Genomic DNA, 12937 nt, shown 5'->3' with positions numbered 1-12937 from the left:
CATAAAAAAAACTTATCATCTTCTTAAAAATAGAGTAAAAATACTATGATATTAGAATGAATACTTGAGTTCCTATATTTTCTTATTGATGTTTTCAAAGTCCTATATTTTCTTATTGATGTTTTGAAAGTGCATTTTGATCCATTTATTTAAAACTAAATAAATAGTTAATTTAAATGTAAAATAATCTAGTGGTTATTTTGTTTCCGAGATTTTAAAATTAAAATTTAGTTCATATTTGTTTAGAATAAGCAAACATATCTCTTTCAAGAAAATAAATATTTTCATGAGCCGCCGCTAAATTCTTTTATGTTTTTTTATTGGTGAGAAGTTCTTCCACGTTTCTGATTATTTTAAAAAATGTCTTAAACTGGCAATGATAGAAAACTGTTACTTATATCAAAATTAAAATTGTTTACTGGAAACATAAATGTTTACTTATATATGCTAAAAATAAATATACATAGCGTCATATTATCAAAATATTATAGGAGGAAGCTATATTTTAATTATTATCTTTACTTCTACTTCAAAATAAGGTAAGACTATTCAACATATCAAAACAAAATCTTAAATATAAATAAGTAATATATATATATATATATATATATATATATATATATATATATATATATATATATATATATTTAATTTGTACATCTTTATATTTGTGTATTATAACATATGTCGAGATGAAGATCTTTGGGAATCATCCACTTTCATCCTTGCGAGGCTTATGAAAAGTACATTTTCATTTATCCTTTCCTAAGATTTTAACGTAATGAAATTAATAAGATATATTATCTTAATCGAGTTATACGTAAATTATAAATTTAAGAATTTTCAATTGAGTTTTTATAATAAAAAATGATTTTATTAAATATTCAATTTTAAAAAATTTATCTAAGTATTTCATGCTGAATTTTGTTCTTATAACTTAATAACTTAATGACATAGGTGTTAATTTCATCTTTCCTTCTTCAACTCCTACCTTTTTTTTTCTTCAAATTCCTATTAACTCATTCTCAAAGAGAGGACCAGTTGATTAGTGAATTTGATACCATGAAACATAAATAACAATCACGCTGTATTATTGGCAAAAGTTAAATAACAAAATATTTAAAAGAAAATAAAAAAAATATTTTGAATACTCACTATAACATTTTTTAAATTAAAAGTAACTAAAATATGTGATATACTGAAAATTTATCAGATTTTATTAGTATTATTATTATTATTAAACTGGAGGCTAATTATACTTGAAACGATTGTTTGTTTGAGTCTGACGGGTCTTACACAGATAAAACTCATATTTTCGAATGTGCCTAAACCATAATTAGGCCACATTAAAGACTGGTTAATAGCGTGTATGTATATAACACTTGTTTTTTTTTTTTCACGGGATAATATTGTAAATAAAGTTGAAGTCAATGACTTCAGATAATCAAGTTTTTAGAAGATACTTATAAAACTAATTATTTTATAAGTCAAAACTAACTTATTTATGTTTTAATTTTAAAAAATCAAATGAAAGAAAGTTTATTTTAATTTATTTTCGTTTTCCACAAATATGTTTCTTATTCGTGATTGAGATAAACATGTACTTGAAGAGTCCAGTCATTAAATTTGAATTGAGAAACAAGGTAAACCTAATTGAGAAGGTTTTTAATAGCCACCAGCTACGGTGTTTTTGCGTGAAATATAAATAATAAAGTCTACATATAAGGAACCTCTGAAGTTCTTCATATATCCATATCCACACGGTTGTTAATCATTGAGTCTGACATAGGATTCCAACCAGCCATGGAAAATCCATCTTCATCCGAAACTCAGCCTCCAAAATACGATCTCATTACGGTTCTCAGCATTGACGGTGGCGGAATCCGAGGAATCATTCCCGGAGTTATTCTTGACTACCTTGAGTCTCAACTTCAGGTTAGCATAGAAGCAAATATTTCCCTATTTAATGCTTCATTAACTGATTATTCCTAATGTGTAATATATGCAGAAGATAGACGGTGATAATGCAAGACTTGCAGATTACTTTGATGTAATCTCTGGAACAAGTACAGGGGGTCTCGTTGCTTCCATGTTAGCAGCTCCAGATCCAAAGGCCAATAATCGCCCTTTGTTTTCTGCCAAAGATATAGTGCCATTTTACCTCCAAAATTCTCCACAAATTTTCCCCCAGACAGGGCACGTCTACCGCTACTACTGTTATTATACTGTCACACACATACATACATACATATATATATATATATATATGATCAAACTATGCTATATTTATATGTCCACATTATTATTTACCTGTGTAGACTAAAGAAATTATATGATATGAGTGTTTATATATATATTGGTTAATCTTTCATAATTTCACGTGCATGCAGTGGAATATTCGCTCCGCTGTTAAACATAGGGAAAGCTTTGATAGGACCTAAGTACGATGGGAAGTATCTACATGAGCTGATAAGGAAGAAATTAGGGGACATAATGTTGCACCAAGCGCTGACAAACCTTGTTATCCCCGCTTTTGACGTCAAGAAACTCCAACCTACCATGTTTTCATCGTTTCAGGTCATTAGTTAAGTCTTATATTATAGATTGTTTTCGGTTGAAATAGTTATATGTAAATCCAGTGATGTTGTTCAGTTGGAAACGGAGGCGGCTTTAGATGTACCATTGTCGGATATTTGCATAGCAACTTCGGCTGCTCCGACCTATTTGCCGGCTCACTATTTTACAAAAGAAGATGGTGAAGGGCGAGTGATAAAAGAATTCAACCTGATTGATGGTGGTTTGGCTGCTAATAATCCGGTGAGATTCTCGAAGGAGTTTTTGTGGATGTTATTAAGGTTTAAAAGTTGGGTGTTGTTGACATATATATATATATATGCAGACTTTGGTTGCAATTAGAGAGGTGATGAAGAAAATGATAAGGAAGCCAGATGAAACAGCTATGAACCCTTTGGACTATGATCGTTTTCTTGTTCTGTCATTAGGGACAGGATCAAACATGAGCGAGCAGAAATACAACGCAAAGGCGGTTTCGAAATGGGGAATTTTAACTTGGTTGTTGAACTCTGGGTCAACACCCATTATAGATTGTTTCAGCGAAGCAAGCACTGATATGGTTGATTACCACAACGTTGTGGTTTTCAGTGCTCTTCAATCTGAAGACAACTACCTCCGCATTCAAGTAAGTTTTACCTTCTATTAACCAAATAAATAGTCACTATATATTATATTTTTGTTGTGCACTTTTTTTTAAAGAAAACCATGTCTCTGGATATGAAATCTAATACTTTTTTAAAACTATATACAATTTTTTATTCAGAATTTTGTAAGTAGAATAAAAATGTTTCAACATTCTGCTTTCTGGGGCCAAATTATGAAAGTCAACCCAAAAATAGAATCTAACGTTAAAGATGATGAGAAAAAGCTTAAATAAACAATTTTTTAAAGCTCGAAATTAGAATAGGGAACTTTTTCTCTTTCCCTAAAAGTAAGTTAAAATAATTTAAGAACTGACTTAAAATAGTTTAAATTTTGTGTGGTTGTGTATTTAATAATGGTGGTAATTTATTAAAAAATAATTATAATGTTGGTTAAATCAGGACAATACATTAAAGGGAGATTTAGCATCTGTTGATATAGCTACTAAAGAGAATTTGGATAATCTAGTGAAAGTGGGAGAGGAGTTATTGAAGAAAGCAGTGACGCGAGTGAATCTTGATACAGGACACTATGAACCAGTTCCAGATAAGGGCACCAATGCCGAAGCACTCAAAAGGTTAATTTTATTTCTATAATGTTTTTATGTTTAACAAAACTTTAACTTTATTTACGTATTTTTAATTATTTCTTTATTCATATTTTTATTTTTGTTGAATATTTATAATTTATATATATATTTTTTAATTGAGTCTTTAATTAAGTAATGTGATTCTTATTATTTATTTATTTGTCTAAATGTATTAAAATATATGAAATTTTTTATTTATATAAAATGATAAATGATTTCTATTTTTTTTATTAAAAATATGTTATATAATAATTTTTTTCATTTTTGCAATAACTTTTAGGTCATTATTTACAATAACAAAAATAAACTAAGATTGTTATTGTCATCATCAATGATATAGATAATGAAGATGAAGATTTATTGTTATCTAGCATGCTTTTAATTAAAACAGTAAACATTATTTATCATGTTATATTAATTATAATATTATTTTATATATATTACAATATTTAACACTAAAAAAATAAAAAGAAAAAAAATAAAATTACACTATTTTTTTAGTGGAAAAAATTAAATACCAAACACTTAAATAAAAAATAAAATGTTAATAATTAATAAACAAAAATTTCAATAGACTCAACTGAAAATTCTTAATACGTAATTAACGCGAAACTTAATCAAACCATATATACTTTTTGATTTTTGTTTGTTTGCAGTATTAATTAAGACTAAACAAGTTGATTATTGTTTCCAGGTTTGCAAAGTTACTCTCGGATGCAAGAAAGAAGAAAAAGTCTAACTCACAAGATGGAAATTAAACATAAGAATCCATGGTTGAACCTTCGCATATATTTGCCATAATTCCTATACCATTACAATTGTTAAAATTTCTACCGTATTATAAATGTTAAAAGAAAATACTCCCTTAAATGTTGTAACTTTTTTAAATTGTTATTTGTATTTAATTATTTTTTTATCAGTTGTATTCTTATGTATTTTGTAATCTTTAAATAATATATACATGTGTTATATTTGTGTGTGATATAGAGAAGAACGTATAACAAGAAATTGTATACTTTTTTATTCGAATGTAAAATTTCTTAAATTTTTTGCTCTAAAAAGAAAGAAAAGATATAATAGAGAGAATAATTATTGTCACTTTTAAACTTAAAAATAAAAGTAAATTTTATTATTTATTATTCTGGATCAAAGCATAGTCTTAAACTCTAATTTCTTTTAATTAGCACGTTCTCTTGACAATAACTCCATATAATTTTCAATATAATATTTTACATTAACTTCCACTTATCATACGTCAAAATATGGATTTTTTTAATAAGAGGTTTTGTAATAATTTAGTTTTAAAATCTTAAAATAAACATATTATTTATATTATTTGAAACTATTTTTTTTAACTTACTATCATAAATTTCAACGTGTTAGATGCTATAAACCGGTAAGATCGTCTCATTCAAAGACTAAAATTCTCTATTAACTCATCTTTAACGTTGACTTTATTTGATTATTAGAATTAAATGTCAACACCTTAAAACTTATAACATGAATAAGGATTATAAAGAAAATTATTAATCATTTACCTTAATGTTTAATGTACTTTATTGAATAATTGATTTCATTTTTCTTAATTAATTTAAGTGTTTTGTTCATCAAGGAATAAAATAAAAATCAATTTCATGAATAGTTAAATAATCTGTTGACCTTGATAATAGGAATTAATTTGGAGACGATATTACAATTAATTTCCAATGGTTCTTCTATCATTTCATATTTATTTATCTTTATTGTTATTTTCAACTAGTCATTTGATTTATTTTATTCTCTTATTCAAAATATTTAAATCTTTATTTAGTCATTTATTATTTTATTCTATAAGATGTGTTTATTGTACTCTCTTATTAGGAAAATCTTATAATTATTTTTTATTCTAATTAAATAATTACATGAGCAAGTATTTTTGGATTGATAATTAACTTCTATCTATTTACTACAGTTTTACTGAAGAGTTATGATCTCTTCTTCTAGTAATGAATTACGTACTTCCATATTTTGAATGATAAATTGCATTATATATCATATATTCTCAAATATGCTATAGCAAAATATTTTGAATCAGCGTAGCATGCAACATTTAAATTAGAAATTTTCATATGAAATATTAATATTCATATTATTAAGGTTTAAACCCTCCCTTGGTCCTCAAGTTTATATGAAAATCTCAGTTGGGTCCTCAAGTTTTTTTCTGTCTCAATTGGGTCATATTTTTTGTAAAAGTGAGCACATTTTGCCATAACCGTTAAGTGGTGTGAGACGGCGTTAAATTTTTGTGAGCTGGATTTTTTCATTTACTGACGTGGCATTGTGCATTAAAATTGAAAGGCCACGTGGTGATGTTTTGACTAGAACCAGATCTTCTCCTCCCTCCCCCTCTGCTTCCTTCCATCGGCGCCACCCAACTGCAACCTGTTCACCTTCCATGGCTTTGGGAACACTACCAATCCCCGGATGTGGAGCAACCTGTTCACCTTCCATCGGCGCCACCCAGCTGCAACCTGTTCATCATCAAAAACTATACCAGAAGTTACTGATTTTAATGAAAACAGACCAAGTTTTAAGGATTCAGGTTATTATTCTGGCAGTACAAGTAACCCTACTGTTGAAAGAACAGATAAACCAAAACTTGGCCAGGTGAAAGACCATGTAGATTTGCTGGGGAAAATTAAATGGGGAATGGTTAGGGCACGATCATCTAAACCGATGAGAGTGGGAGAACCTGTGCCATCGGAAGAAAATCCTTACTCTGGAAAATGTCTTAATCATGATGAGAAACACAATGTTAGTAGTGGGCATGAGAAAGAGGAAAAGAACTTTAGTGCACCAACCCCTGAGTTTGAAACCCAAAATGATGACAGTCTGGTTGATAGTTTGGCAGAGATTAATGAAAATTGTGCTGATACTACCACCTCACAGCCTTTTAATCCCACCGTTAATGGAGGAAAGCTCAAAGGTTCCAGCAATTGCAGGGACAAAGATGAATCACTAATTCCTGCATATGTGATTCCTCAGGATCCTGTTAATATCCTCGAGTAATATTTTTATGTGGTTAATTCTATGGAGTATTTTCAATAACCACAGAATGCATAATTTTATCCTTTTAACATATAAAGTCATTTGCTACTACTCAAGAACACTTCATGATAAATGACATAACATTTTGCTAGCTAATTTTAATTTTTATATAAATAAGACAATAATCAGTTGTGATACAAGTCACACTAATTGCTCCAGTAAATAATTCCTACAAGGGGAAAAAGAAATGCAAAATATATGCTGGTGAAGAAAGAATTCTACAATGTTGCATCAAGTCACCGATTAACAAAAGTAGATCACTTCATTAGTTTTGGTTTATTATTCAAGCAATAGAAATCAAACGATTTTGCAGGAAACCTCGAAACTGTTACCACATAATCTCAGATTTCTATATTTCTATCTTATTATCCTCTTCTTCAGTACCCATAATCACTAAACTCATGTCACACAAAATAAATCACAACATTAGCTACAGTAGCAACCCAGATTTGGTCACAAATCAGAAAACAAAACACATAACCCATCCATAAAACACCAAGAAGATACAGAATCTAACTATCAGATAAACCCTCAATTCGACAAATCAAACCTGAGGCCACAAAAATCACTACTTTACCCTACCCACTTGAAGCAAAACACTAATAACTTGAAAATGAGAGTTTCTTGCACAGAATAACAGTTCCCACAGTGCAAAACCTGCTAATTTACAATCCAGAAGATATAAGAGCTAGCAAATTTACAACAATTTTTGGTGGGTGGCGCCGATGGAAGGAAGCAGAGGGGGAGGGAGGAGAAGATCTGATTCTAGTCAAAACATCACCACGTGGCCTTTCAATTTTAGTGCACAATGCCACGTCAGTAAATGAAAAAATCCAGCTCACACCAATTTAACGCCGTCTCACACCACTTAACGGTTATGGTACAATGTGCTCACTTTTACAAAAAATATGACCCAATTGAGACAGAAAAAAACTTGAGGACCCAACTGAGATTTTCATACAAACTTGAGGACCAAGGGAGGGTTTAAACCTATTATTAAACATGTGGATAATCATTTTTAATAAATTGAGAAGCACACAATTTAATTAATCATATGGTTGCACACATTGTAATTTCACTAAACACAATAAATTTATTTGATCTGATTTAATTTTGTAATTCTTCTTAATTACTCTTGAATTTGAGATCAATTGAGTGAGACACTTAAAAATCCGTTGAACAGATCAAATTTAAAAATGATGTTGACTCTCTTCAATGGACGGTAAACTTAAAATTTTGCATAATTCTCCTAAAATCATTTCGAATTCCAACCAACTCAAAATTTTCATTCTAAAACATCTAAACTGTACTAGGAGAACTTATACAAGACACGATTAACAAATAATAATCAATATTTCTCAATTTAAACTTCTCAGAGCTATTTGTAATGTAATACCTAATAATTTCAAATTTAATCAAGAAAATACCACAAATGTGCTAATTAAAATAAGCCCTTCTACTTCAAACACATTTTAGACTTGTTTCCTAATTTAGCATGCATATATCTCAATTTAAACACATTTTTAGACCATCTATTGATCTCAAAGACCAATTAACTTAAGTTTTATATCTATATGCATATACTTCTAAGTAATCAATACAAACTATAAAAAAAATCAATTTCAATTTCAGCCTATCATAACAAAACATTCTACTATGAAAAAATAATAACAAAATAGTCTACACATCAACTAGTCCAAATAATAACATATCCAAAACTTCATTAATTAATGCTTCAAAATAACCCTTCTTCTTTGAAATTTACTCGAGTCCCGGCAAAAGATTATGCTAGCTAAACAAATTCGTAAAACTTACAAGTTTAACAAAAAAATAATAATAATTCAAAAACATAGTTTACAAAATGTTCTAACTTGATCCAAGAGGTATATTAAAGAGTGTGGTTGGGGATGACAACAAGTCAAATTAGATATAGATAGAGTCTAACAGCAACCCGACCTACAAAATGAAAACTCCATCCACAATTCGTCCGCTATCCGCATGGATACTCGTTTTGAAAAATTCGCAGATATTTCAAAACTCGCGAGTATATACGGATACCTACAAATATTCAAAAATATATATTTTATACATTTTTAAATAAAGTTTAAATAAAATTGAAAAAAATATATAAAATTTAATATAAATAAAATAAAATATAAATTAAAGTTTAATTTTAATTAAATTTAATCTAATAAAATATAAATTAATTTTATTTTAAATTAAATTAAATTAAATTATTATTTTTATTTTTTGCGTGTAAGGGTACCCTCAGGTTGGGTAGTATACTACATGCACCCAACCCGTTTATAAGTTGATATTAAAATATTCGCTACCTGCAACCCGTGAGTATCGCAAACATAGATTTTTTTGTCATCTTTAAGTGTGGTCCAATAAGACCCTCCAAGTCTCTTCAGTCTAAAACCTACGCCTATTTAGATCATATTTCCATATTATAACTAAATATCGATAGTTTGATGTGTTGATTATTATTTATCATTATCTTACTATTTGTCATGTTGTTATTATACACTTGATGTAAGTATTCCAATAGAAACATAGGTCCAGAACCTATGTTGATCCAATAAATATAACTAATATTCCCTAAAGAATACTAATTCCTAAAATACTTATACACACAATATTTACAAAGATCTTAACTCTCTTATGCGTTGAAAAGTATTTTGTAGGTGGATCCGCTCAATAATTAGGAGACCCTTAACGAGAGTTTTCAAAATCATTGTTAGGATATTGTCACCTGAAAGTCCATGCTGAATATGACAATAAGAACATTGAAATCCACCCTGGACCGTAGTAAAACACTTCCCCAACCTCGCGTTCCCATGATCACCATGCATAACTTTCCCACAAGACGAAGTCCAACCTAAATGGTGATCATGGGACATCAATATAGTTACAAATCCAATAAAGCAATAACATAACAAAAAATGCAGGAGATCGGGATGGTATGGGATGAACGAGTTGACGGTATAACTGGGATGGGTCAATGGGATTGTCGGGATGAATGAGCTGACATGATTGTCGAGATTCTATCGAGATTAATGGACTGACTGAATACTTAGAATAGACTTGGATTGAATAAGATGAACGCATTGACGTCGATCTCACATAATCGTTAATCTGATGTTGATTCTGGAGTCTTGTTTCGTCACGAGGAATGGGCCAGTGGGAAGTTACTACAAGTTTTCTAGTACATTAATTATATAGTTAAGTTAAAGAGATTAAATTAATAAATATTAAATGATGCAATAAAGAAGAAGGAACGAAATATGAGTGACAAAGAAAGAAAGTGAATGGCTTATTAGCGTTTTCCTATTAATTGACGAGAATACCAGAACTCGAATGTTAATGTATTGTCATTTAGCGAGTAATTCTTAACCATTGTTTCACGTAAACATATAACCTGTGAATCAAGAACAACATCTGACGTAACCTATAATAGTTCTAAACTAAAATGCGGGTTTCTGGAAAAGAAACAAAAATAAAGTAAAACCCAATTGCGAAATCCTTTCACTGCCACGAACTAACTCATGGTTTGCGTCAAATACATATATACAATTTCCTCAAGACTTCTCCATTCATTTCAACGCTAGAGTTGCTTCTAGTTCCAAACAGCCATGGAAAACCTATCTTCTCCCGAAATTCCGGTTTCAAAATACGAGAATTTCATTACGGTTCTTAGCATTGACGGTGGTGGTATTCGAGGAATCATTCCCGGTGTTCTTCTTGCCTACCTTGAGGCTCAACTTCAGGTTAGCAAATTGCAGTGTTTTTAATTTTAAGTTAGATTCTAAGGCTTCTGAATGTCTGTCTATGCATACATATGTAGGAGTTAGACGGTGAGAATGCAAGGCTTGCAGATTACTTTGACGTGATTGCTGGGACAAGTACAGGGGGTCTCGTTGCTGCCATGTTAACAGCTCCCAATCCAATGGCCAACAAACGCCCTTTATTTGCTGCCAAAGAAATTGTTCCTTTTTTCCTCCAAAAGTCTCCACAAATTTTCCCTCCTACTAGGTCCAATAATATATATACACTAACATTACTATTATCACATACACACACACATATATATTTTATGTGTATTCGTTGACACCACAGTGTAAATATATGCTATATATATCTAGTTCATAACCAATTATATATGTTATGAGTATATATGTGTGTGTGTGTATATATATATATATGTTTGCTTATACTCTTTCATATTTCACGTGCATGCAGCGGACTATTTGGCTGGCCGAAGAACATAGCGAAAACATTGACCGGACCTAAGTACGATGGGAAGTATCTGCATGAGTTAATAAGAAAGAAGTTAGGGGAGACAAAGTTGCACCAAACCTTGACAAACGTTGTTATTCCCACTTTTGACATCAAGACACTTCAACCTACCATCTTTTCCTCGTTTAGGGTCATTATTCATATTTTTAGTACATAGTTATACATTGTTAGCTTTTGTTGTTGAAATTGCAGTGAATTGAATCATCTTGTACAGATTGCCACGGAAGCAGCTTTGGATGTAGAACTGTCAGATATTTGCATAGCCACTTCGGCTGCTCCAACCTTTTTACCGGCTCATTATTTTACGAAGCAAGATGAACAAGGAAATGTCATTAGAGAATTCAACCTCATTGATGGTGGTGTGGCTGCAAATAATCCGGTGAGACTCTTGAGAACAAAAAAGAGATAAATGAAGGCTTGTTATACATAGCTACTAATAATAGTGAACTGAAATTTAATTTGGCTCTTGATATATGGATGTGCAGACTTTGGTTGCAATCAGAGAATTGACGAAGCAAATCATAAGGAAGCCAAATGAAATAGGTATCAGCCCTTTGAACTATGATCGCTTTCTTGTTCTGTCATTGGGGACTGGATCGAACAAGAAGGAGCACAAATACGACGCGAAAATGGTGTCAAAATGGGGAATTTTAAGTTGGGTATTCAAATCTGGATTCACGCCCATTATAGATTGCTTCAGCGAAGCAAGCAGTGATATGGTTGACTACCACAACTGTGTGCTTTTTAGGGCGCTTCAATCTGAAGACAACTATCTCCGGATTCAAGTAAGCTTGATGAAGTACTAACGTCTGGTTTTATTGCTGTCTGTGTCTTTAAAAATGGCGGTCGTAATAGTTAATTAATTCGGTTGGTGCAATCAGGAAGATACATTAAAGGGGGATTTAGCATCTTTGGATGTAGCTACTGAAGAGAATTTGAATAATCTGGTCAATGTTGGGAAGGAGTTACTGAAGAAAAAAGTTACGCGAGTGAATCTTGATACAGGTCTCTATGAACCAGTTCCAGATAAAGGCACCAATGAGGAAGCACTCAAAAGGTTAGTTTTATTTGTATAATATATTTAATTTAATTTATTTTGTAGCAGTAACAAGACATCTAAATAAATTGATCGATGTTTGCAGATTTGCGAAGTCACTCTCGGATGCAAGAAAGAAGAAAAAGTTCAACTTACAGTATAGGAATTAAATGATCGTAAGAATGCATGCTATTGACAAATCCATGGTTGAAGCTTCCCATCGATTTGCTATAATCTGTATACAATATAAGGGTTAAATTTGCTACTATCTTCAATGTTGAAGAGAACAATTGTTGATGCTTTTGAAACTTAAAATTAAGAATTCAATTAAAACTCATGGATGATGTAAAGATTATTCTATTGAATCTAGAGGTGTTGGGTATATATCTTCAGGACGATGTTAACAATTTCTTTTTAAGAATTTAAGAAGGGTTAAATATGTTTTTAGTCCCTAAACTATTGGCCGTTTCTGATTTTCGTCCCTCTTCCAAAGTAAGGTACAATTTGGTCCTCATTCTTTAGAAAAACGTTCGTTTTAGTCCTCAAAATTTTGTTTTTAGTCCTCGTTTTAGTCCTCAAAACGTTCGTTTTTTCGACTAAAACGAACGTTTTTTAAAGATTGAGGACTAAATTGTACCTTACTTTGGAAGAGGGACGAAAACCAGAAACGGTCAATAGTTTAGGGACTAAAAACATATTTAACCCATTTA

General features: G+C 30.6%; 2 protein-coding genes across 2 annotated transcripts; both read left to right on the top strand.

Annotated features, from left to right (window-relative positions):
• The first annotated feature begins 1765 nt into the window (after positions 1–1765).
• Positions 1766–4752, top strand: LOC124827542 (patatin-like protein 3). The gene is made up of 7 exons (XM_047300616.2): positions 1766–1935; positions 2009–2196; positions 2391–2577; positions 2653–2817; positions 2900–3199; positions 3618–3793; positions 4500–4752. Exons 1-7 carry the CDS (start codon positions 1804–1806, stop codon positions 4561–4563), a joined length of 1212 nt encoding a protein of 403 aa, XP_047156572.2. The 5' UTR covers positions 1766–1803; the 3' UTR covers positions 4564–4752.
• Positions 4753–10423: 5671 nt separating this feature from the next.
• LOC124827541 (patatin-like protein 3) lies at positions 10424–12694 on the top strand. The gene is made up of 7 exons (XM_088100772.1): positions 10424–10662; positions 10740–10927; positions 11135–11321; positions 11406–11570; positions 11677–11976; positions 12073–12248; positions 12334–12694. Exons 1-7 carry the CDS (start codon positions 10528–10530, stop codon positions 12395–12397), a joined length of 1215 nt encoding a protein of 404 aa, XP_087956898.1. The 5' UTR covers positions 10424–10527; the 3' UTR covers positions 12398–12694.
• The last annotated feature ends 243 nt before the right edge of the window (positions 12695–12937 follow it).

The sequence above is a fragment of the Vigna umbellata genome, chromosome 10, assembly GCF_029865625.1.
Source record: "Vigna umbellata cultivar VRB3 chromosome 10, Vumbellata_1.0, whole genome shotgun sequence".
Taxonomy (NCBI): domain Eukaryota; kingdom Viridiplantae; phylum Streptophyta; class Magnoliopsida; order Fabales; family Fabaceae; genus Vigna; species Vigna umbellata.
The sequence above is the reverse complement of the archived record's forward strand: the minus strand, read 5'-3'. Positions and strand labels throughout refer to the sequence as shown.

What these genes read in the sequence shown, in the direction of transcription:
- LOC124827542 (XM_047300616.2), top strand. Translation starts at nt 1,804, where the DNA reads ATGGAAAATCCATCTTCATCCGAAACTCAGCCTCCAAAATACGATCTC. An exon ending in CAAATTTTCCCCCAGACAGG is followed by an intron (nt 2,197 to 2,390) that starts GCACGTCTACCG and finishes ACGTGCATGCAG; the next exon opens with TGGAATATTCGCTCCGCTGT. An exon ending in AATGCCGAAGCACTCAAAAG is followed by an intron (nt 3,794 to 4,499) that starts GTTAATTTTATT and finishes TATTGTTTCCAG; the next exon opens with GTTTGCAAAGTTACTCTCGG.
- LOC124827541 (XM_088100772.1), top strand. Translation starts at nt 10,528, where the DNA reads ATGGAAAACCTATCTTCTCCCGAAATTCCGGTTTCAAAATACGAGAAT. An exon ending in CCATCTTTTCCTCGTTTAGG is followed by an intron (nt 11,322 to 11,405) that starts GTCATTATTCAT and finishes CATCTTGTACAG; the next exon opens with ATTGCCACGGAAGCAGCTTT. An exon ending in GTGTGGCTGCAAATAATCCG is followed by an intron (nt 11,571 to 11,676) that starts GTGAGACTCTTG and finishes ATGGATGTGCAG; the next exon opens with ACTTTGGTTGCAATCAGAGA.